General features: G+C 36.6%; 1 protein-coding gene, 3 long non-coding RNA genes, 1 other non-coding gene and 1 pseudogene across 6 annotated transcripts; 5 read left to right on the top strand and 1 right to left on the bottom strand.

The window, feature by feature from the left end:
• Positions 1-4562: 4562 nt before the first annotated feature.
• Positions 4563-6430, top strand: LOC123471175 (annotated as a pseudogene).
• Positions 6431-9413: 2983 nt separating this feature from the next.
• On the bottom strand, positions 9414-10059 carry LOC116936295. The gene is made up of 3 exons (XR_006645351.1): positions 9936-10059; positions 9749-9872; positions 9414-9688 (listed from the first exon to the last, which is right to left on the bottom strand). It is a non-coding gene; the product is annotated as an uncharacterized LOC116936295 (long non-coding RNA).
• A 10177-nt stretch (positions 10060-20236) lies between these two features.
• LOC123471169 lies at positions 20237-20564 on the top strand. Its single transcript, XR_006645350.1, has 2 exons — positions 20237-20326; positions 20422-20564. It is a non-coding gene; the product is annotated as an uncharacterized LOC123471169 (long non-coding RNA).
• Positions 20565-21606: 1042 nt separating this feature from the next.
• On the top strand, positions 21607-22279 carry LOC123471168. Its single transcript, XR_006645349.1, has 2 exons — positions 21607-21992; positions 22080-22279. It is a non-coding gene; the product is annotated as an uncharacterized LOC123471168 (long non-coding RNA).
• Trnar-ucu lies at positions 22275-22347 on the top strand. Its single transcript has one exon. It is a non-coding gene; the product is annotated as a tRNA-Arg (tRNA).
• A 1347-nt stretch (positions 22348-23694) lies between these two features.
• On the top strand, positions 23695-25413 carry LOC116924639 (glycine-rich cell wall structural protein). Of its 2 annotated transcripts, XM_045172129.1 has the most exons (5): positions 23704-24056; positions 24119-24176; positions 24269-24310; positions 24435-25125; positions 25264-25413. In XM_045172129.1, exons 1-4 carry the CDS (start codon positions 24033-24035, stop codon positions 25118-25120), a joined length of 810 nt encoding a protein of 269 aa, XP_045028064.1. In that variant the 5' UTR covers positions 23704-24032; the 3' UTR covers positions 25121-25125; positions 25264-25413. The 2 variants fall into 2 exon arrangements, with proteins under 2 accessions (XP_045028065.1, XP_045028064.1); XM_045172130.1 differs by lacking the exon at positions 24269-24310 and having other exon boundaries at positions 23695-24056.
• Positions 25414-25758: the final 345 nt, after the last annotated feature.

Genomic DNA, 25758 nt, shown 5'->3' with positions numbered 1-25758 from the left:
TTTAAGGCGAAAACGGAGGACGTCCCTCACCACCCACCCTAGTGTCCTCACTTACCCCTCAAAATAGGCTCCTCCCACAAATCTAAGAAAACTTTAAAGGTCTTATATGGAAAAATGGTTTATTATTAAATTATATAAAAAATATGGGGGTTACATTACAGTATGGAATACATAAAAACAAAATGATAAATTAATTTAATGATTAGTTTGGGAGATATAGGGGGAAAACAAAAACCGTCCCGGCTTACTCCAGTCTCCCCTACTTGGTCTGGCTGCTACCACCGAAAGCACGGCAGGTGAGCTTAAGTCTAAAAAAATATGTTCCTTACTCCTACGGGATTCTTCGCCATACTACTTGTCAATTCCGTACATAAAATCGAAAATTCGCTTAAGCTGGTCGGCATGTTCATATTTTGCGATTTTTCTCAGAACGTATATCCAGGAATTTATGAACACTTTCCATTTTGCCAGCACTTGTTGCCGTTTGCCATGGACTACGTCATTTCGTGTTAAAAGCGAAAGCACTAGCTGACGCTGAGTGAACCTGTTGTCGCCTGTTCCCTCGTTTACGAGGAATTCGCTATCTTTACAACATGTGTCCTTTAAAGCTTTGATATACCCTTGCACATCAACGTCCCAAATAGTACTGAATCGATTTGAGTTAGGTAATAACCGTATGCGACGACAAAAAGACACCAAAGCTGGCGCAAAAAAGCAGTTCGTTGCAACTGTCATTTCATTTATCAACATTGTCGCCACGTCGTCGCCTCTCCTTGAAGTAACATAAGTTGTATTCGTTTGGCCTGTTGTTGCTATTCGATTGATTCGATTTGAAAATTGGCGAATTTTTTCCAAATGATAGTTTTGACCGATTTTTCCGGTTATGTACCGCCATGATTGAAGATATGGGCTCCAGTTGGTTAATATTTTGCTTTGTCTGCCGTGGACTGCCGCGTGCCGCCCTTCAATGGCTATGTCAATTTGGGCTAATGTGAAGAGGTTTTCCGACGAACCAGAATTTTTCAAGAAATTTGGGTCCTCTTTACATTGCCTCTTAAATTCTAAAAGAAAGGCATAAGCGTCGAGATCCAGTAAGAGACCCTGTGGATTTGCCAGAAATTGAAGAGCAGGCACGAAATGGCTGTTCATGCAGACAAGCATCTCAGTGGTAATCACAGTTGCTCTTCTTCCTTCTTCCTCGGAAAAGGCGGAAAACATCCTTGAACAATTCATCTTTATGAAAGAAAGTTTCGAATGAGGAACTAAAGCAAAAAAAAAAATAGCGCCTGCATAAGTAATAAGAGTGGTAAGAGTAATCTAGCCATCTTGAAAAAGGTGAAAATATGGGCGAATAAGAGAAAAACGGTTGAAATATGGGTGAATAAGAGGGAAAAAGCATAAAGATTTTCGTTTATTTTCAAATGAACACAAATAAAAAATTAAACAAACATTGTTCATCAATGTTATGTCAATTTCAAGTAAATGTAGTTATTAATATATCATCCGGAAGTTGGGCAGTAATAATAAACATACTCTTGTTCTGCACGTTGCCATAACTTTTGGGTTAATAGCACCAAAAAAAAAGTTATTATTATTCTTCAGCTAGCTTGGATTGGTCTTTCTAATACTATTAGGTGCGTCTTTGAGTGATATTCCAAGATAATGTGACACCAAACAACAGCATAATGCTACGAAATTCTTGACGTGGCTATACAGATGTTAAAAACCACTGACTAATCCACAAGGAGATTGTTGGCTTCAGACTGTTTATCATCGATTTATATTTCTGTAGTCTTTGGCTTTGAAGGTCTCAAAAAATATTTAAGTTCGTGGACGGCAAAAATATTGTGTTCACCGATGGCAAAAAAATTAAAAATGGTGGTATATTGTATGTTCAGAGAAAAGAATACAGCACGAAGGCCTATATTTTATATATTTTTTGTTTCATATCGGTCAAACAGCTTTGATGTTGTGCGAATCAGCTGTGCGAATCAGCTTTGCGAATCAGCTGTGCGAATCAATCAGCTGTGCGAATGATAACCTAATGCTGGTTATGAATGTTTGCCTTCTGTTACTATGTTCAATTTTAACAAGCAGAATATCCACAATAGGTATGATAAGCCTAACGACAACAACTTGGTGCTTTACGAAAACTGTTTCCACCATTGCAGTTTGGGATTAATAAACGATTAACCCATCTTTAATTCAAAACGTTTGCCGCATACTTAATTTTCAGTCAAACTACTTTTGTTTTTAACTCCTGGAATACAAGATAGAGATAAAAGTACAGCTATAAATCGTTGCAGTTCGGGAGGGATATGTCGACCACTAATTGTCGTGGGTGATGTATCTCCAGTTTTTACATCATGTTTCCTTGTTGTTTCTTGTTCCGCCATGTATAGGTATTCTTACTGGTGGATTTTTTGCTGAAGCGAAATCCTACAACAAGAAATTAATACTTTTAGTCTTAGTCAATAAATGTTGATACCAAACTATTACCTAATCCATCAGTAAGCTTCTGGAGTACCTTATTGTTGGTTCCCTGCTCCTGAATCTTGTAGGATGGCTCATCAGTGCTTTTGGTATTACCAGCACCAGCAACCGCTGGCGGTAAAGAAACAGTTTCCTGCAAAAAGTGTCAACAAGGGTTTAGCAGTTCAAATTTCCATTCGTTTGCATTGTTTATAGTACCTCATCATCACTATTTACCTTATTTCCATTTGTTTTAGTTTCATTCCTGATATTCCCACCATCACTGTTGCTAGTGTCTATTATGTCTACGTTGACAATTTTTTCTTCTGATGGTCCAGTCGGCTTCAGTGCTGAGTGATAGTCCTAGGTAAAAGAATTGTTATTATGTTTTATTTAACTCAAATGCTTTATTTTTAGCCTACTTACTGTAACATGTCTTAAAAAATTAGAAATTTTCCAATATCCTTTATCGTCGAACAACATCCTGATTGTGGTGGCTTTGAAATGATCCTTGTGTTCGCAAACTATTTTTCTGGTTTCTTCATATACAGTAAAATCTTCTAAGGTATAGTTGAGATTATTTGTTTGTTTGAAGCGTTGGATCCAGTTATTACTTGCTGCTTCTAGTAGGCTACGTCCTTTGGATGTAGGAAGCTGGTTCATCCCTGCTGCGTTACTGCTTGTGAGGAACTGCTGAGCGTTGCCCTTGGTGGTGTCAATAGCCAGCTGAGGTCTAGTTGCTGCAAGGGAAGATGCTACTGAAGAATGTTTTCTAAACAGGGAATTCACTTGTAAGACTGGGATTTTGTTCTCCTTTAGTATGCTTGCACAAAGCTCTACTGCGGATATAATAGATGATCTTTCTCCAGGTAAGAACGTGAAAAGCTTTGGGTTTTCGTAGAACAATTCTCCAAATAAATTGATTTTTTCTGCTGATGAATTTTCGTGCTTTTCTAATTTATTAATCATAGATGTGCTGGCTACGTGCATCCTAATATTGTCTTCTATCTCTTGAAGTTTATCATTATCGATAGGGTGTTCTTGAGCAAAAGATCTAAGGCTACTATAGCCTAGCTTTAGAAGAAGATTTTTTATGTGAATGGGCAAATTTAATCCGTATTTTTCAAAAGTGTCATAAACATTCTCTGCTTGACTCATTTTGTCTTATTTCTATTCAGCGTCTTTATTCGAATTATTTCAGACGACAATTTTTGACGTTTCAGATCATCGATCATTCGAAATCGATATACAGGCATCACAGAGTCGGTGGGGCTAAGCAAATATGATTAGAACTTATCTCTATGAATTGAAACTACATTATTTTAATTAAGAACGCAAGTAATTTATAATATTTTATTTTAAAGACTTTAATTTTGTTTAACATTCACAAAAGTTTAATTAAGATTCGCACTTGTTTTTGGCTTAAGATTTATAATTTGGCTTAGATTCAAAAATTTTGGCTTAGATTCAAACAGTTTGGCTTAGATTCAAATATTTTGGCTTAAATTCAAAGATTTTGGCTTAGATTCAAAATTTTTGGCTTAGATTCAAAGATTTTGGCTTAGATTCAAAATTTTGGCTTAAGATTTAAACTGATTCTCGACAGGGTGTACGAGATTCAAATCAGTTGCCAACCCCTCGGTGTGTTACCCATGTCACGGAAGAAGCCTTTTCCTTCAATCCGTGGATGTAAAACAAATAAAACAATGAGCAACAAGGGTACTTTTAAGCATTGGTCTTGGGAATTCCCGCGCCATAAATCTATTAAGGAATATTAAAAGAGGGGATGGCTGAAGGTTTTTGGTCACAAAACGTGAAGAACTGACATCTTTTTTTTTCTCGCATGGATGGTTATTTCATCTCTATTCTTTGTTCGCACCATTCCTTTTGTTTTTTTGAAGGTGAGATGGGGGTGGCATTGGCAACACCACAGTTCTAGGCGATGCGGACGTGTTTTGCACGAGCAGTTTATACAATTTGTTATTTTTAATTTTTTTTTGCTGACGTTTCCGAAGGTCTTTTTCTCGGCGTTCGATATAAAAAGGCCGCTGCAAATCTACTGCTCTTCAGTTGCAAACCGTGCATTTGCAAATAGGGGAGACCGGACCCATCTTGGACACTGTACCATGTTGGACAGTGACGGGAAAATTAGTTTAAAAAATTCTAAAAATCAAATTTTTACACCGTATGTTCCCATTTATGAAATCTTCAACTGTAGAAAATTTCATGTATCCCCGACTGTTATTTCACTAGATATTTAGAAAATTAAAAAAACGTGAAAAAATCGCAAATTTTTTTTGTTCTTTTACTGGCGTTGGGCCGATTTTCAGTTATATCATTAAAAAAAAATTTTTGAACCTGTCATTACACAAATTACTTTCGCACAATATTTTTGAAATAGTTTTTTACATTTCTTTTCTCCTTTCTGGGCCGTGTCTAACCTGGAACAGGGGTTTGTCCAATCCCACCCCGGCTCGGCTCAAAAACACAAAAACATTGAATTCGATGTAACTTCTACAATTTTGAAGTTACATCGCTGAAAAAAATCAAGGGGATGCAAAGAACACAATTGATTGATCCTGAAAAAAAATTAATAAAATTGATTTTTAAAAAGTGGAGATATAAGGGGAAAACCAGAACTGTCCAAGATGGGTCCGGTATCCCCTACCAATCTCTAACGCAACGCAATCTTCATCAAAATGTGCTCATTCTCCAATGTTATGGTTTGTTTGATTCTATTGTAAAAGCAGATATCATTGATTTTGGTTTTAATTCAAATTTGTTCCATTTTGCAGTGGACAACGTTGCTGGTAGCTGCTTTGGTTTTCTCGGCATCCGACGCCCATAAAAAAGGTTTTAAAAACTCAACAAAATTCTATTACTTTTAGTAATATTTCGAAGATTAGATCCAATATCTATTTATTGATTTTGATGTGTAGGAAGAGGAGGCGGCGGGAGTGGAGGTGGTTGCGGTGGCTATGGTAAGTGATGCTCCTTGCACGTCCGAGACCAACCAGGACAAGGAAAATAGATATTCACAGCTACAAAATTTTATAAATCAAGTTATGAACTTGTATAATTATAAGGTGGCCAACAAAGTCTAGGACATGGCGGTGGTCATACATTACCGATGAGTTTGGGACACGCTGGCCATTCGACGCATGGAGGATACGTAGGCAACGTCTCTCCGATGATAGGAGGACACCACAGCAGCCACACAACACCTGTGAGCGGGGGGTACGGAGGTCAAATTGCGCCAATCAGCGGAGGATACGGTGGTCACACATCACCCGTGGGTGGAGGGCATTTCAGTAGTCATGCTGCCCCCGTTAGTGGTGCGTATGATGGACATGGTGCACCAGTTGGTGGAGGATACGGAGGGCATCCTTCTCCTGCAAGCGGAGGGTACGGCAGTAGTCAAGCGGTCCGTCGGCTTAAGAGTGGAGGCTACAGCAACAATCACGCGTCCCCTGTGAGCGGAGGATATGGGTGGTCATGTTGCGTCAATGAACGGAGGATACGGTGGTCATGCTTTGCCAACCAGCGGAGGATATGGAGGTCATGCAGCATCGGCAGCCAAAGGTTACGGTGGCCACGGATCGCATAGGGGTGGAGGACATGGAGGTCATTCTGCGCCGATGAGGGGAGCTTATGAAAGTCATTCTGCTGGAAAAGGCTACGGTCGTTAAGAAAGATTAGTTCAACATTGGCAGTGACATGGTTTGCTAAACATTCGTACTAGTTTCTTTCGAAATGTTTACCAAAAATACGATGAAAGGAAAGTTAGCAAAAATGTTATATTCCATGCAGCTAGGACACATATTCAATGGCATCTTCATATCTGTATTCGTCCCACTCCAATCGAATTAGCCATATGGCAATAGACACAACCTGCAAAGAAATGTTTACCCCTTGTTCCAGTGAAACGATTCCGGAAAATAAACGTTTTTTCATAAAATCACAATTTTTTTTTCTGTTTCACAATATATTGTTGAATTTCTAGTTGTTTTGCCGGGTGTGTTGCCACTTTAAGCATATACTCTCAATACTGATTTAGTTATGTGCCCAGGTAACACGGGAGTAGTTGCATACATGTTTATTGACAGCCAATGACTGGGGATTTTTATAAAGAAAGCTGTGGCCGTCCAATTTCCCCATTTTTTACTAAATTCTACATCAAGTTAAAATACACGATTTTGATTCAGAATTCAACAGCATTCCCGAAAATCAGATTTTTTTTTCTCGTTGGGTTTAAAGTTCTTCGAATAAACGTGTAAAACAAATGAGCAATGCTGGCGCGCCAGCAATTTTTTGGTTTCGTTTAATTAAAAACGACTGATTTTACGGGGAACAAATATTTTCCTTACATCAAAAAAATATTTTGTTTTTTTGGTCGAACTCTAAGAGATGTCGTTTTTTCAGATTTTGAAAAAACGGTTAGGCTTTACTAGTATTGTGTCGTTATTTTTTTTTCCATCTTTGTCATTATTCGTTAAATATTATTTTTTTTTATGTAATCGTTAACTTAATACGTTATTTAGTATATTATGTTTTTCATTATTTTTCTCGTTATATAGTTTCAAAACTTCGAGATAATTTTTGTACAGGTCTTTCTTTTGCTTTTTCCATTTTCAGCGGTTTCCTAGAATCGGAAATGGGGGTAATTGTAAATATTTTATTGTTTTGATTACATGTAATCAAACTTTATATGTTAATAAACGTGTGTTTCAAATTTCAATGTTTTTAATGTAGATTTACTTTTTTTTTTAATTTAGGAGTTACTCAAATCGGTTTCCGCGTCGAAATTTTTTCTTAAAATTATTCGTCGAAATTTTAGTCTTAAAATTAATGCTGCATATAAACGAAATAACATTAAAATCCCCAAATACTCTAGTTTTTTAACTTATATAACCTAGTTTACATTAGAAAAACTACCCTTTTTCAACAACCCCTTTCGCCACAACACACCCGGCGGGTGTGTTGTAAAACATTTGGGAAATTTGAAAAAGGGTAGTTTTTTCTAATGTAAATAACTTTTCTGCTGTGTTATTCTCATAAAATCTAATAAAAACAAAGTAAACTAGGTTATATGGTCTAAAAAACAAGAGTATATGAGGATTTTCATATTATTTCGTTTATATGCAGCATTAATTTTAAGATAACGCGTACCGTTAAACGTTAACGTGGGGGTAAAAAAAAAAAAAATACGTTAAACACGGCGAAAAATTGACGTTTACGTTTACCCGATTTGAGTAACCCAATTTAAATTTAAAAAGAATAGTAAATTTACATAAAAACATTTAAATTTGAAACACACGTTTATTAACATATAAAGTTTGATTACATGTAATCAAAACAATAAAATATTTACAATTAGACTCCCATTTCCAATTTTCAATTGCAAATTTAAATGTGATCCCACAGTACGATTTTGTACGGGTTTTAAAAAGTAAGTATAAATAGTGCTAAAAAAAATTTCAAATTACTAATTGTCCTAGGTATAAGAGCTGCAACGAACGGATCACAGCCGGATCGCAAAAATTTGTGTAGATTGTATTGATGTACAAGTCGGACACATACAGAGCTCTTCGGAACAAGAATTCCAATAAACAAATTCCACACTTAACCGATAATGTGGAACAGTAAAGCAGAAGTGGAAAGTTTAGGAAGGTTCAAAATTCTTGGACAGTTTTATTTTTTTTTTAATTATTTCTACATTTTTCAAGTATAATTAATAAAATGTACTTTGTAAAAAAATTTATTCTACGCGCGATAAAAAATGTTAGAAATTGAAAAACAATTTTAAGTAAATAAATATAGGGCTTCAAAGGGGGTAGTCCCATAAGACCCCATGTTAAAATAGACTACTCCGCTACACACCCGGCCAGAGTTGCCGATTTTTAAGATTCCAGTTTTCGTCCCATTTACGCTCTCTCATCTACGCGTCGGTACCATGTTCCTATACCATGCGAATTGGAACCATGCGAATTGGGACACCGGCCCGGTTCCTGCTAATTTGGGACAAAGGATACAATTTTTTTCATTTCACGAATAAAATTCCGATGGTGGGTCTACTGGGACATCTAATAGGCGAATTATAAACTAAAATGAGGGTTATATATTATAAATCATAACATTACCCGAGAAAACGGTAATTGAAATCTGTACGTTTTGCTTACGGGCGAAAAACCTAGACAGTGTACTATCTGTTAGCAGACACCTAGACGGCAAAAGATATATCTAAGGTAAAATTAAACAAACCCTTTCACTAATAATATCAAAAGATAGAGAATTAAAAGTTCTACTAATTAAGTGTAAGTCTGTCCCATAAAATATTATTTTAATATCAATATGCGGAAAAAGAAAAAAACCCCTATTCCTGCTAATTTGGGACAGCCGACGCTAATTTGGGACACCGATTTAAAAAAAAAACGCAAAATTTTTTTTTTGCGATATTTTTATATCAATCGACGCAGAATTAAAAAGCAAATCGATTGATACCTAATGTTTCAATGTTTTTTTGCATCCTTTTGACCAAAATAATGAAAAAATATTTTAGGGACTTAGATTCAAATCTGGCTTCATCCTCGAAATTTCAAAAAATTTAAAGCTATCTCCTTTTACCATTTTTTTTCGTAACTTCAAAGCTAATAAACTTTTCATAATTTTAAAGACAATTTAGTAATTTTTTCATCTTATGAGCTACGTAAACGAGATTTATTTTGGAACCTGTTGTCCCTTATTGGGACACATGTTTATTTTTAGATTTTTCTGAAATCTTCGCCATTTTTCACGTTTTCCATGTCACCTTAACTCGGCGTAATAGGAATTTACTTATAAGTCTTAATGTTTAAGTAAAAATTTTTGTAAAAAATGCTTTTTTTCTCCCGTCTTTGCCCCATATGATTGCGTGTTAAGCAAACGCGCCAATTTAGGTTATTTGGCGTTGCAGGGACTCCTAACAAAGATGAGTCTCACCCTGATTGGGTCCCCAACGTGAAGTGTAATGCTGATATAATAACAAGTAAAGAAGATGCAAAAAATAAATTGCAACATCATTTAAGAAAATGCAACAGGAAGCAAGTGGAAAGTAAAGATCAACAGTCATCGACACCCAGTGACTTATTACTTCATCAACTGGTTCATTTTTGGAATGAGTGTTTGCTGTTTCAAGATCCATATGATCACCGTATTCCGCAGTCTGTTCTTCAGGGTTCTAATAAATAATTTAAAATACATTACTTTAAGAACCGTAAAACTCTCATGGTAATGTTACTAGCAATACTGCAGATATAGTTGCTGATGAATCTTCGAAATAGCTAGCCAATAATGGTGTAACAACAATTTTCTCACTGGGTGTCGGACCCAATCAGGGTGAGACTCATCTTTGTTAGGAGTCCCTGCAACGCCAAATAACAACATTAAACATATGTTAAATTGTTGTATATGAATTCTTTACTAACCAGTAATAAAATGTTCATTACAAACCCTAGTAGGGGAGACTGGAGTATGCCGGGACACCGGGTCAAGAGGGACAGTAGGGGGAAAAATAGTAGATATTAATAAAATTAAAAAAGTTTTTAGTTTGTTATTTAGATACATACAATCTACTTTGGCATGAAATTTGGTTGAGTTTTGTCAATAACTGTATAAATTATTAACAAAACTAAAAAAACGGTTTTTTTTAGTTAATTTTGTCTCCGCCATTTAATGTTTCTAGAAAAAAATAATCGCAAATGGCATGTAAATTTAATATGGGAATGAAGCTTAATCATTTCTTTATTGTTAAAAACAAAAATTATAATTTTCGATCCATTACTGTAGCTAATATTAACGTTTTAAAAAAATAGTCTTTATCGGGAAATCGGGACAGCTGTTTTTGACTAAAATGGGACATTAGTGGGCGGGTTTGGCCTTCAAGCCCATCAATCATCACCGAGTTCATGACGCCATTACTGTTCCTTACTATGATTACAAGCAATCGATTATTCAGCATATTAATCGATTACAATAAGCCCAACCCCCACCTATCTTGTAATAAGAGTTTTTTATCATATAAGAAAAAAATTTTATTTACACAATAATCAAATTGAAACATTTATTAACTTATAGAGTCTATGCAGTGGGACGCTATTTCAATTTTTACAAATTTTTTAAATGAATTTTAAGGCGAAAACGGAGGACGTCCCTCACCACCCACCCTAGTGTCCTCACTTACCCCTCAAAATAGGCTCCTCCCACAAATCTAAGAAAACTTTAAAGGTCTTATATGGGAAAATGGTTTATTATTAAATAAAAATGTGGGGGGTACATTACCATATGGAATACATAAAAACAAAATAATAAATTAATTTAATGATTAGTTTGGGAGATATAGGGGGAAAACAAAAACCGTCCCGGCTTACTCCAGTCTCACTGTGATCAGTTATGGAAATGCTATTTTTTAGTTGCTTGATCCACAACGAACGTCTTTTCTTCTGTAATTGTTGTTCTGATTCTGTGTCTTTCTGTATTACTTTTGGAATACAAAAGAAAGATACTCCGTTTCCAGCTTTGTTTATGCATCCCACAATAGCACATATCTTAACCATTTCTAAAATTGGCACAAGTAAATTCACAGTTCGCAACACAGAGTAATATTAAGCCTGTGACAGGACTGACACTTGACAGCTATGATAACCACTACTAAAAACGCAAAAAATACTAAACAGCATACCTAGCCTTTTACTTGAATTAATTTTCATGGATAAACTAGGGATGATTAATTATTTAAAATGACTGGAGAAGACGCAGAATGTCTTAAAGTGTAGTATTCTAAAACATTTCCTGAATTGGATAAGTATTACTGGGTAAATAAATCAAAACCCCCTTTTTTCCTATCTCCCCCTGCAATCGAAACCCCCCTCGATTTTTAAAAATTTTGCAACGCAGCATCCGAAACTGGTCTATTGGCCCCACTCTCCCCTAGATAGTAAAAACTTCTCATAAAATACCAAATTTACTAATGCTAATTTTTATTTTGCTTATACTCGCACAATAAGATCTTAAAATATGCCAGCGATTGCAACAATGAAGGCCCAGTTAAGAATAAAAAAGGAAGGCCAACTGTTCTCTTAGAAGATGACGAAGTCATCGTAGCAAATTGGGTTCGGAGTATGGCTAGTGCAGGGTTCCCGGTGACAAACAAGGAGTTGCTGGATTCTATTCAGCATACCTTGAATAAGGCAAAAAGGGTGACAGCATTCGCCAACAATCGACCGACGGAAAGATGGCTTCCAAAGTTTAAGAAGCGGCACAACCTGTCCCTAAGAACGGCGGAAATTGTAGATCTCGGGAAGAGCCAGATAACTCCTCATGACCTTAAGCAATGGGCTAAGCATGTTGAAAAATATTTCAAGTTGGTCCCATTTAATTTTTTGTAGTATCTTCGTCCCCGTTGCACCCTCACTTAGATGCACCACTTCACATTCGTAGTGTGTTTATCGATTAAAACACATAGTGCATTAAAACATATCGTAACATTTTTTATTCATTTAAAATTTTGTTTCATAGTGACAATGGCTTAGAGGGTATTTTCACGGACCCCACGAGATCTTTCAATTGCGATGAAAGCTTCTTTCTCATTGCACCAGGCAAAGGGAAAGTCTTAGCCGAGCTTGGCTGTAAAGACGTATATCTCTCACTGAAAAGCTCAGCTAAGACTGGTGTTTCTGTGTTGACGACAGTTTCAGCGTCGGGGTGGATCTTACCCCCCTTTCTTATCTATCCTTACGAAAGGGCGCAGCGGTGGATGTCAAATGAGGAAATGCCACCTGGTTTCAAAGCATTTTTCACAAAAAAAGGGTGGATGACGGTCGATGCCTTCTGCCATTGGTTGCTGCATCAGTTTATTCCAGAACTGAAGATCAAGGAGGTTCACTTTCCCGTTGTTCTGTATCTGGATGGCCATCGCAGTCATATAAATATCCGGATTTCAGATATTTGTACGGAAAACGACATCGTCTTGATCTGCTTCCCCCCCCAACACTACCCATATTCTGCAACCTTGTGATGTGGCCCTCTTCAAGCCTTTGAAAGGCTTGTGGAAGGCTAAAGTTCATGAGTGGACAGGAAAGCATCCTACTAACAAAGTCACCGTGAAGAACATGGCCCATTTGCTCAACGAAGTGTGGCAAAATTTGTCTGCTTCGTATGGGCAAAAGGGTTTCAGAGTTTGTGGCTTGTATCCGTGGAATCCTGATGCTGTGAAGTAAGTTTGTAATTGAGCCTGGTTCAATGTTTAATAGACTTGTTAACCAACACCGTTTTGCATTTAGAATTTCCAGATGTTTGTCAAAAGATGACGAATCTTATGAAACAGATAGCTGCGAAACGGTAACCAAAAATATCGATGGTGTCCCTCTTTCTTCGTTGGACGGGTGCGAAGATCCTCCTGCACAAGAAAGTTCTTCCTCTGAATCGGAACTTTATTTTCAAGGATTTTCTGATATTGTAAGTTTGTTGTTGCACTACATTTTTCTTTCTTGGCAATATTTTTTTCAAATCTTTTTAAATGTTAGTCTAGGCATGCATCAAATAGCGAAAAGCATCCACTTGCTTCGGTGCCATTAACTGGAGTTCATGCATCAAGATTGCAATCGGATTGTACTTCTCTGAACCCAGTATACGTAAGGTTTTTTATATTTATTACTTTAATTTGTCTTAATATTTTATTCAAAATTCAAGAGTGGACACGCAATAATCGCAGAATTTGAAAAGAATATTTCACCAGTAACCATAGACAGGTTTATACAAATTCTGGGAGCAGAAGAACAGGGCGAGCAAGTTTCAAAAATGTTGGACCAGCTGAGTGATATGGATAGGGTCAAGTACGATTTATGGAAAGACCTTATTCAAAGATATTTTGGAAACATCAGAGGTAAGTGGCAACAATAGCTCTATTTCTTTGACATCTTAAGCTAGGCTTTTTTTTGCACTTAGCAGCTCCAGCTGTGTCCACATCCAGGGCTTCGTCAAACCTGGACTTTGGCCCCCTACCAACGATTCCGAAACCTTCACGAATGCGGGACCCGCCGTTAGCCATCCTAACAGCAGATAAAGCCAAGAAACATTTGGCGGAGGTGGAAAAACGGAAGCAAGACCAAACGGGAAAAAGTGCAGGAAAGGGAAAAGCTCTGAAGAAAAAAATTGCGCCACACTTAGATGAGGAGTTCGACGATGACGTGGATGAAGGGATATCTCCAATACATGGAAATGTAAGTTAAAATTTTCATTTCAAGAAACATCGATCTAAGAAAATTTTAATAGGAACGGAAATTTTCAATCGTTGCCTACACCCGGGCCATCTGAGGCAAATATCCCACACGCCGGTTTGTCCACAGATGATGCGTTTTCAGGGTATGATCATAAATCTTTATATGTTTAATGCTTCATTTTTCTAGTTCAACCTTTTCATCTGCAATACAGGCCAAAAACAAAAGGGAAAAAGGCTAGAAAGACTGCGGAAAAGGTCATTGTGGAGGGTTCACGGCGTTCCTCAAGGATTCAAGCCAGACAGAAAGTCGGGAATGTTTCTGTCGAAGAATACCAAGAAACGTTGTTAACCGTCCTCTGTATGCTGTGTAAAAGCACAGTTACAGAGGATGACTGCAACCAATGTAGGGTTTGCGATTCGTGGATCCATAACGCCTGTTTTCGTAGGGACATCTTGGAAGAATTTGGCATTCCTAGCTTTTGTTGTCCTACATGTTTGAACACCTTTGTCAAGTAAGCAAAAACTTTTAAGTTTCCATCATTTTCCTTAATTTGTTATTATTTGTTTAACTTTGAAGAAACAGGGACATGGAAGATAAGATGGCGAGAAAATAATCGTTTTGTTTGTACTTTATGCCACTCTTTTTCCTTTTGTAAAATTACACGATTTTTTCTGTTTCCATTGTTGAAAGACACATTTAATTTTCTTGTTTGTGAAACACGGCACCGCTGCCTGGCAGTCTCCTCAGTGCCTCTCTCAGAAATTTCCTTATGAAATAGATTTTACCTGCTTGAAAAAGGAATGTCTTGCCTCGGGATCGAACCTCGAGCTAATAGTTTTATTCATACTAAACCAAACATCCAAACCACTCGGCTCTCATAACGCATCTTAATGAAAAAATGTAACTTGTCAAAATATGTAGTCTGCTGTCCCAAATTAGCATCATGAGGGCTAATGTAAATAAAAATGAAAATTCCAATCGCAGGTTAGACGAGTATTGTCCCATAATTTAAGTGAAACATTAAACAGTTCTATTAAAGACTTCTGGAACGAATCTGTAAATATAAATTTTTTTTAAAATTGCGTTAATTTAAGTATTATTTGGAGATTCAAAAATACCTCACAAAAGTGATTTTTAAAAAATATAGAAAATATAATTCATAACTTGCATCCCCGTGGTATCGAACCATAGACCAACGCATTAGGAATCAAACGTCATATGACTATGCCACCATTAACAATATATTTTAATAAACTATAACATCTATACATGTCATTTAGTATGTGGTCAACTGTCCCAAATTAGCGTCATGGGAGTTAATGTAAAAAACATTACAAATGCAAACACAAGTTAAATAATTTTTCTCGCATGATTTCAGTAAAAAAATCAATAATATTGTTGAGGAAACTGAAACGAATCTATTCATCACAAGACACTTGCTGCTATTGTGTCAGTTTAGGGAATATTTGATGAATAAAAAAAATCTCTTAATATTTGAAAAAAAAATCTAGAATCAAGAAAAATACCTAAGAGATAGACGGTAAGAAGTCTTGAACCTTTAACCACAGAGTTCGCAATCCAACGCCTTACGACTACGCCACAGTTACTTATAAATAAAATACGTAACTTAAAATAATAACGAGCCATTTAGTGTACAGTTTGCTGTCCCAAATTAGCGTCATGGGAGCTTATATAAAAAACATTGCAATTGCAAACACAAATTAAATAATTTCTCTCGTATAATTTTAGTAAAAAAATCAATTATATTGTAGAGGAAACTGAAACGAATCTATTTATCACAAACACTTGCTGTTATTGTGTCAGTTTAGGGAGTATTTGATGCTTAAAAAATATCTCTAAATATTTGGAAAAAAAATCTAGAATCAAGAAAAAGATCTAAGAGAAAGTCCGGAAGAACTTTTGAACCTTTAACCACAGAGTTTGCAAGCCAACACCTTACGACTACGCAACAGAGGCTGATAAATACAAAACTTAACTTAAAATAATACCGAACCATTTAGTGTACAGTTTGCTGTCCCAAATTAGCGTCATGGGAGCTTATGTAAAAAACATTACAATTGCAAACACAAGTTAAATAATTTTTCTCGCATGATTTTAGTAAAAAAATCTATAATATTGTAGAGGAAACTGAAACGAATCTATTTATCACAAACAATTGCTGTTATTGTGTCAGTTTAGGGAGTATTTGATGATCAAAAATAATCTCTAAACATGTGAAAAAAAATCTAGAACAAAAAAAAATACCTAATAGGTGGTCCAGAAACAGTTTTGAACCTTCAACCCCCGAGTTTGCAAGCCAACGCCTTACGACTGCGCCACAGTTACTAATATTAAAAAACGTAACTTAAAATAATAACGAGCCATTTAGTGTACAGTTTGCTGTCCCAAATTAGCGTCATGGGAGCTTATGTAAAAAACATTACAATCGCAAACACAAGTAAAATAATTTTTCTCGCATGATTTTAGTAAAAAAATCAATTATATTGTAGAGGAAACTGAAACGAATCTATTTATCACAAACACTTGCTGTTATTGTGTCAGTTTAGGGAGTCTTTGATGATTAAAAAATATCTCTTAATATGTGAAAAAAAAAATCTAGAATCTAGTAAAAGACATAAGTGATGGCCCGTAACCGGTTTCGAACCTACAACCTTCGAGTTGACAAACGAACGCCTTACGACTACGCCACAGGTGCTGATAATATACAAACGCAACTTAAAATAATAACAAGCCATTTAGTTTACAGTTTGCTGTCCCAAATTAGTGTCATGGGAGCTTATGTAAAAAACATTACAATTGCAAACACAAGTTAAATAATTTTTCTCACATGATTTTAGTAAAAAAATCTATTATATTGTAGAGGAAACTTAAGCGAATCTATTTATCACAAAAACTTGCTGTTATTGTGTCAGTTTAGGGAGTATTTAATGATTTAAAATAATCTCTAAACATGTGAAAAAAAATCTAGAACAAAAAAAAACCTAAGAGATGGTCCAGAAACAGTTTTGAACCTTCAAACCCCGAATTTGCAAGCAAACGCCTTACGACTGCTTAACTTAAAATAATAACGAGCCATTTTGTATACAGTTTGCTGTCCCAAATTAGTGTCATGGGAGCTTATGTAAAAAACATTACAATTGCAAACAGAAGTTAAGTAATTTTTCTCGCATGATTTCATTTAAAAAATCAATAATATTGTAGAGGAAACTGAAACGAATCTATTCATCACAAACACTTGCTGTTATTGTGTCAGTTTAAGGAGTCTTTGATGATGGCTGTACTTGGCGGTAAGGACGGTATGGTTTAAAACGTGAAGGGGGAGCGCTACTGGGAAATCCTTACCGCCAAGTACAGCCATGATTCCGGAGCTGGCCGAAAGGAGCAGCGCAGTCGAATTCGTCTGCTAGAGAGGGGGAGGAGGGAAAATGTCGACTGCTGGGCTTTACGTGGAGTGAGCCATCTCCTTATCTCTGTCTAAACATGTGAAAAAAAAATCTAGAACAAAAAAAAATGACCTAAAAGATGGTCCAGAATCAGTTTTGAAATTTCAACCCCCGAGTTTGCAAGCCAATGCTTTACGACTACGCCACAATGGCTGATAAATACTCAACGTAACTAAAAATAATGTCGAGCCGTTTAGTGTACAGTTTGCTGTCCCAAATTAGCGTCATGGGAGCTTATGTAAAAAACATTGCAATTGCAAACACAAATTAAATAATTTTTTTCGCATGATTTTAGTAAAAAAATCAATTATATTGTAGAGGAAACTTAAGCGAATCTTTTTATCACAAACACTTGCTGTTATTGTGTGTTAGTTTAGGGAGTCTTTGATGATTAAAAAATATATTTTAATATGTGAAAAAAATAAATCTAGAATCAAGGAAAACAACCAAGCGTTAGACCATATGCAGCTTAGAACCTTCAACCAACGAGTTTGCAACCCGACGCCTTACGACTACGCCACAGATGCTAATAATTAATAAACGCAACTTAAAATAATAAGGAGCCATTTAGTTTACAGTTTGCTGTCCCAAATTAGCCTAGCATTAACCTTTCACTCTCTAGTCCCGGATAAAACTCAGCTAAGACATGCTATTGTATAGTTGTCTATCTCTCGGAGGTATAATTGGTTAGAATACGCTGATTAATTAACGGCACATTGACGAACATGGAGACTTGGAGAGTAATGCACATGAACTACACTTTGTTTCCTATCTTTGGCAGGTCATTTCATTTTCTTGTTTTGATCGGTGAGACACTGGTTGCCCAATCTGCTTTATCGGAGACTTTAAAGTGAACAGCGATAAATAAAGCGTATGTAACTAAAAATTAGATGAAGCACTTAGGCTTCGAGCCGAATGACAAATAGTTGGTGCTGAAAAGTTTTGCAAAAGATTGCCGCCGTAATATCTGTTGTAGGCTCTGGCGCCCGTGCCAACCGAAGACCGTCGTAGTGTACGGAAGTTTTAACGTGTCAGCCACAGCAACAAAAATATTATTTGTCATTATCTGAAATAAATCATGGGAAATTGAAGAATTCACTTAATTGTTTGGCGATAGCTGTCCTGGAATGCAAGATAGAAATAGAGGACAGCTAAGAATATCATTGTAGTTCGGGAGGGATATGTCGACCACCTAATTGTCGTGGGTGACCGATCTCCAGTTTATACCTCATGTTTTCATGTTGATTCCCGTTGTACGAAATACACAATATTACATTAAGCATTAAAACAAATCTCAATGTTATTTACTTTGCCTGGTGTTCCCTTAAAGAATGTTTTTACAATATGAAAAATAAATGTACATTTATCAAATATATATATGTAAAAATCTGAGAATTCAATAAGAATATCCCTTACAATACCTATTTATGTATGCATTCTTGGTAGATGGCTAGGGAAATGCATCAGAGGTTACCAAAAAAGAAAATGAGAATCAAATGCACAGACATTTGCAAACACTCACATTTTTAACACAATTTTAAACTGCATCTTTACCTGTACTTAAATATATCACCTATCTTTACCTACCAGTAAAAAGTGTGCCCTCAGGATTGCTTGTACATGATTTAGATATATTAGGTGATTTAGATGGTAGAAGGTGTTGCAAGGTTTTACAATTCATCTTGAGGCTCAATGTGAGTTGCATAATAATTCTATCTACTTTATAGGGACCATGAAATCGGCATACGAAAACAAGCTTCCGTCAAATCAAGATTTTTCTGACAGCTCAATCAATTATTCATTCATAGTGTTATTGTCATCATGGATATAATGTTAACCATACTCGCTAGTCAGCTGTGAAAGAAAACGCTTTTCCACTTAACATCGATTTAAAACCACAAAATATAAATTGATCTTTGCCTCAACAATGAAACTCCAGGAATGTATGACATGGAATCTTAGAAAAGGTAAAATGCGGACCCCGAATTCGGAAGCAGTGAACTGCAGGCTTGTAGCCGCAGATTATCTCGCAAAGTCTTGCGGCAGTCCGTAGCATGTAATGATCAGCTGGAATTCGGAGCCTGACAGCGCATGTACTGCTGTAGTGCCAGAGCTTTATTCAGTAGTAGAAAATATAAATTTTATCAACATGGTTTTCATTTATTTAGTTAAAATCTTCACTACCATGTGGCTTAGGTGATTTCCAATGTAGTTCATTTTTTAGAATTACCCTCCACCTGGTGAATTTTTTTTTTCAATGAAAATCTTGGGACGAGAGCTAAGTGTCAACCACTTATTTTCTGCGCTAAATTATCGGTATAGGGCTGTTCGACATCTTTTTTAAGATTTGTTGAAATCGTGAAACGCAGCAACTCATGTATTTTTTCGTCTGCTACGAGTGACTTGTGTAGTTCTGCGAAATATAAATTTTTTAAAAAAAAGTGATAGAAAAGGGGGTTGTTTTGAAGTTCTGATGTGTTTTCTTTATATATTAGTTCGTTATAGTGTTAGTGTTTAACTATGTCACTGTCTAATTATGCCAGTGGACTTAGTATTGAGGCCAAAACACGTTATTTGGAAAAGTTACAAATGTTTAACAGTGATTGTCCATATTGTATTCCTAATTTTTTGTGGAAACATGGTTTAGACTGTTGTCCAATTGTTCCAAAAATTGCTCCCTCAGATATCTTCATATATCTTGTTGAAACAAAAAGCTATCAAAATCATATTCCATCTATGATGTAATTCTTATTTCTTTTTCGGGTTTTCAGTGACTACGACTCGAGTGTCCTTTGTGTCTGTTACCCTCAGATTCTGCCTCCTGAAATTTACAACATTTTATGGGATCAAATTCTTCGTGCCTGTTACCATACTCTACTTGACGGGTATTCAGCCTTATTTTACGCACCTTTATGTAAGACCGTATCTGATTTGAAATTCTTTAGATTTTCCGCTGTAAAAAAATGCAAAAACGAAGGTCGTGCACTAATGCAGTTAGACTTCAGGCATTTTCAAGTCAAAGGGAAAGCTTGACACGTCTAAGACCTCTTCCTGACCCACATATTGTCGAAACATAGCATAAAGGCATATTATTTACCTGAAAATTCTTTCGAAAAATGGATTCAAGAACAAACGGTAACTCAATCAAATTTAGTATTAATACCGTTGTCATTAATTTAAGAAATTCGCGTCGTCAGCAGCTAATAATTTTGTTTATGCCTTTGTTGAAGGAATATACTCCTAGGCAGATGATGAATCTTCTTCAATACGTAAGTCAAGGCAGTAAAAAGATTCGGCTGAACTTAACTTCCTTCATGGAAGATTTAGATTTGAATCGTCGATAAAGATCTTTGTTATGATTCAAGTGATGAAATTTTTTTAAATTAAAAAATATTACATGACATTCCATTACTTGTTGTCTGGCTTTTAATTTTTATTTTAAAAATAAATATTTACAAAATATTACTCGAGATCTAGAAAATTAGCTTAGTTTCACTTAATTATATTTTACTTGCAATTTGAAAACAGTTGTATTGAAGGTCGATTGCTTTACGCAGAATGCATTTACTTCACTTTCACTGTCTTCCCAGCCTTCATGTATGATACGAATTATTGGTCAAATCGAAACATGCAACCACATGAATGGATCCGACATCTTACTAGCAAATGCTTAGACCAAGTTCCTTCATAACCTGGAATCTTCTTAATGCAAAATTATAATTCCCTTCTTACACACCCAACAAAAATTACAAAAAAAAAAAAAAAAAAAAAAAAAATTTATAAAAAAAAAAAAAAACCCTGAAAGTATGCGTCAAGGAATGGTGTCAAGTTTAATGCAGTAACAATTGTACAAATATAATGGTCATCGTTTATTACTTTACAGCAAAAAAAAAAAAAAGGGAAAAAAAACTTATTCCTTGTCATCATCATCATCCTCTTCCTCATTGTTGATCTAATAAGTTTCATAATTAGTAATGAAGCCGACATTAAAAACAGTATTGTTACTTACATTGAAGTATCTGAGTTCAAAAGAGGTCTTAACCCCCTTTCCCACCCTTTTTTTTTAAAAAAAAAAAATTTCGCAGAACTACACAAGTCACTCGTAGCAGACGAAAAAATACATGAGTTGCTGCGTTTCACTGATTTCAAGTTTTTTTAGCAGGCAAATGGGTCTATGTCCTTTCATTTTGTTTGGACGGAAGGGATACTATGGTGCCTACCATACCCTCGTTTTTTTTCCTTTTTTTTTTTTTTTTTCCTGTTTCAGTAAATTTTTACTTTTAATGTTGCACCTTTTTCGCGGGTTGCAAAAAAAAAAAAAAAAAAAAAAAAAAAAGAAAAAAAAAAAAAAAAAAAAAAAAAAAAAAAAAAAAAAAAAAAAAAAGAATAGTAGGATGCTTATAGGCTTGGCATTCAAGTTTAGGTTGTGGAACAGTGTGCTCTTGTAGTTTGGAAGACGTGGGCATTCGATGATGAGCGTCACTGTTCCCGCAAAGCTGAAAGACAAAGCTTAAACCGTGTTCTAGAGGAGAACGTTGTCAGGACATCAGGTTGTGTATGCCACGTCCACATGAAGTCGAGGGGTTGCAAGAATAGCAGAGGCTCCCGGACATGCAGGTCGCGGAGGAGATGGCCATTCACGGTGCGAGTCTGTTGCGTGCTTTCGAGACATATTGCGGATGTCCTGAGGCCGAATGGACGGTTCATCAATGGTGAAGTTCTTCCAATTTCATCATGTGCTTGGTCCGTAGAAGCATAGATCTAGCGTAACAGGTTGTCGGAAGATGACACCTTTCCTTGGGTGAATACGGAAAAGCTAATAATTTTTCATTCTCGTAAACTTGAAAAAAAAAATCTATTTTTAATTTTTGTTTTGTTTCCTTTATAGGATTGACAGTATTTTGCTTGTGCTGATTATAAACGTAAAAGTTGGATATATTTGTAGCTCATTATAGGCTGCAACGAGCGTCTCAGTAGATAAAAGTAGCCTTTTTACCACGACTTTATCAAGCTTCCTAGTCACCCTCGTTACCGAGAGTTAAAGCTGACTTCTGATTGAGTTTTTTACTGTCATTTTTAATTAGCCTTTGTGGCCTAATGGATAAGGCACCGGCCTTCTAAGCCGGGGATTGCGAGTTCGAGTCTCGCTAGAGGTATAATGCGTGTAAATTAAATCTAAGAGATGTGATTTTATTCTGCAGTTTGCTGAAATCGTTCTGCAACACGTAGAAGAATGCAATCCCTGATCGTGGTAGAGTATCCTGCACAAAAAGGTGAACACTGATTTGTTTTGAAAAAGCCATCTGTGGGTAGAAAATATTAATAGTTTACCTTTTTAAGGAGAGGTAGGGCGGTTTTGGCGCAAAATCATTATAAGGGGGCTTGGGTAATGTCAGTCCAGACACCTTTTTTTTGCCCTAGGTATTAAATGTCTGGAAAAGTGTAGACTGTATCATCGGTAGACTCCCCAACCCCCCGGCAGGCCCGGATAAGTAGAACTATTTTTGCAATACAAAATACAGTCTTTCCATTACTCGTTATTGTCATTATCGGGTCGGGTAATCGTGTAGCATATGGAAACACAAAATTATTTTATCAGTATGCTAGCTGTTAGTTATCAAATTGTTAGTGGGTTGTTGGATACGTTTCCGTTGGCGACGCGGGAGATTCGCGTTCTAGACTTGGATGAGATAACTGTTTACAAAATTATTGCGTTTATGAAAAAAGTGTGATTGTTTACGAATTAAATAATCATTAATCGTATATAAATACTTTTCCAAATTTTAAATATTATATATCTCATCAAAATCCTATTAATTTATTTTCATTAGTTAGATTTGCTCGGAATACTATTAACGCAAACAAGCTTTAAACGTGGAACTCCCGCGTTGCCGACAGAAACGTATCCAATAATCCACTAACAATATAGAAACAGATAGCTAGCATACTGATATAAATAATTTTGTGTTTCCATATGCTACCCGATTACCCGACCCAACAATGACAATAACGAGTAATGGAAAGACTCTATTTTGTATTGCAAAAATAGTTCTACTTAGCCGGGGGGTAGGGGAGACTACCGATGAAACAGTCCACACTTTTTTCCAGACATTTAATACCTAGGGCAAAAAAAAAGTGTCTGAACTGACATTAACCAACCCCCCTTATGATGATTTTGCGCCAAAACCGCCCTACCTCTACTTAAAAAGGTAAACTATTGATATTTTCTACCCACAGATGGCTTTTTCAAAATAAATCGGTGTTCACCTTTTTGTGCAGGATACTGTACGTGACTCATGCGTTTAACTCCGGATTAAATAAGTTCTTTGCCGTCTCGTGAAACATTCAGTACAGTCTAATAAGAAAGAAAACCAAATCTAGACCTGCTGGAACCAAATCCATGTAAAACAAAACAAAGTAAACTTTTACGTCCATAACCAACAAATTAAATGTTAGGCTTTAGTCTTGGGAATTTCCGTGCAACAAATCTAATAGAAACATTGAAGGAGAGGGCGGCTGAAGGTTGGTGGTCACGGAACGTGAGGAGCCAACATATTTTTTCTCTCGCATGGATAGCTATTTCCTCTCTCCCCTTTGTCCGCAACTTCCGTTTGTTCTTCGAAGGTGAGATGGAGGGTGGCATTGGTAATACCACAAGTCTAGGCAATGATGGCGAGTTTTGCACGAGCAGCTTATACAATCAAATTTCTTTTTTACTGACACTTTTGAAAGTCTATATCGGCATGTTTGCCCGATATAAAAAGGCCATTGCAAATCTCTTACTCTTCAGTTGCAAACCGTGCAGTTGCAAATACCAACCTCTAAAGCAATCTTTATCAAAATGCCCTTATTCTCCAACGTTATGGTTTGTTTAATTCTATTGCACAAACGATCTTGATTTGTAATTAAATTTGTTCGTTTTTACAGTGGACCTTGTTGTTGGTAGCTGCTTTGGTTTTCCCATCATCCGACGCGCATAAAAAAGGTTTTAAAAACTTTATTAAAGTTCTAGTAATTTCAGTCATCTTTCTACTTAAGATTAAATGAAATAACCTATTAATTGATTTTGATTTGTAGGAAGAGGAGACGGCGGGAGGGGAGGCAATTACGGTGGATATGGTAAGTGTTGCTCCGTGTTTCTCCTTGCATGTCCGAGAGTATCCAATTCAGACAAGATCAACTTTGATCTTTACGACGTTGAGTATATGGTTTATTGATTATATGAAATTGTTACAACTTTCAGGCGGCCAACAAAGTATGGGCTACGGCGGTGGCCACGCTATACCTAACAGTCCGGGAAACGGCGGCTATTCATCGCCCGCTAGGGGAGTATATGGAGACCCCATGTCTCCAATGAAAGAAGGATACCATAGCAGTCACACAGCACCCGTGAGCGGAGGGTATGGGGGTCAAATTGCGCCGATGGGTGGAGGGTACGGTGGTCATGCATCATCCGTGGGTGGAGGACACTTCAGTAGTCACGCCGCCCCCGTTAGCGGTGGGTATGGTGGAGGATACGGAAGTCATCCTTCTCCTGTGCGCGGAGGGTACGGCAGTAGTCAAGTGGTCCGTCGGCCCAAGAGTGGAGGCTACAGCAACAATCACGATGCACCTGTGAACGGAGGATATGGTGGTCATGCTGCGTCGATAAGCGGAGGATTCGGTGGTCATTCTACGCCAGCAAGAAAAGGACATGTTGGTCACGTAGCTAAAACGAACAGAGGATACGGTGGTCATGCTTTGCCAATCAGCGGAGGATATGGGGGTCATGCTGCTCCGATGAACGGAGGATATGGAGGTCACGAAGCATCGGCAGGCAAAGGTTACGGTGGCCACGGATCGCATATGGGTAGGGGATATGGAGGTCATTCTGCACCGATGAGGGGAGCTTATGGAAGTCACTCTGCTGGAAAAGGCTACGGTCGTTAAGAAAGGTCAGTTCAACATTGGCAGTGACATAAATATGTTATAACATATTTGTGTTTGCTAAACATTCGTAATAGTTTCTTTTCGAAATGTTTACCTAAAATACGATGAAAGGAAAGTTAGCAAAAATTTTATATTCCACACAGTTAGGACAGATATTCAATGGCATCTTAATATCTGCATTCGGCCCACTCCAATCGAATTAGCCATATGGCAATTAGACACAACCTGCAAAGAAATGTTTGCCCCTTGTTCCAATGAAACGAATTCCGTAAAATACACGATTTTTCATAAAATCACAATGTTTTCTTCTGTTTCGCTATATATTGTTGAATTTCTAGTTGTTTTGCCGGTTGTGTGGCCACTTCAAGCTTATAGTCTATTCTTAAAACTCATTTAGTTATGTGCACAGGTAACACGGGAGCAGTTGCATACATGTTTATTGACAGCCAATGACTGGGGCTTCTTATAAGAAGGCCTTCCAATTTTCCCATTTTTTACGAAATTCTACATCAAGTTAAAAATACATCACTGGACTGCACTGCATATGCAACTTCTCTGATAGGAATCACACGCTTGGCATTTCTACCATTTTCCTTCAGAATTTATGAAAAATCTGAGAGATTCACTATGGAAAATCT

Source organism: Daphnia magna, linkage group LG4 (assembly GCF_020631705.1).
Source record: "Daphnia magna isolate NIES linkage group LG4, ASM2063170v1.1, whole genome shotgun sequence".
Classification (NCBI taxonomy): Eukaryota; Metazoa; Arthropoda; class Branchiopoda; order Diplostraca; family Daphniidae; genus Daphnia; species Daphnia magna.
The sequence above is the reverse complement of the archived record's forward strand: the minus strand, read 5'-3'. Positions and strand labels throughout refer to the sequence as shown.

Coding starts and splice junctions, on each gene's coding strand:
- LOC116924639 (XM_045172129.1), top strand. CDS start 24,033: ATGCCCTTATTCTCCAACGTTATG. Junction 24,177..24,268: donor ATCCGACGCGCATAAAAAAG/GTTTTAAAAACT, acceptor TTTGATTTGTAG/GAAGAGGAGACGGCGGGAGG. Junction 24,311..24,434: donor AGGCAATTACGGTGGATATG/GTAAGTGTTGCT, acceptor TACAACTTTCAG/GCGGCCAACAAAGTATGGGC.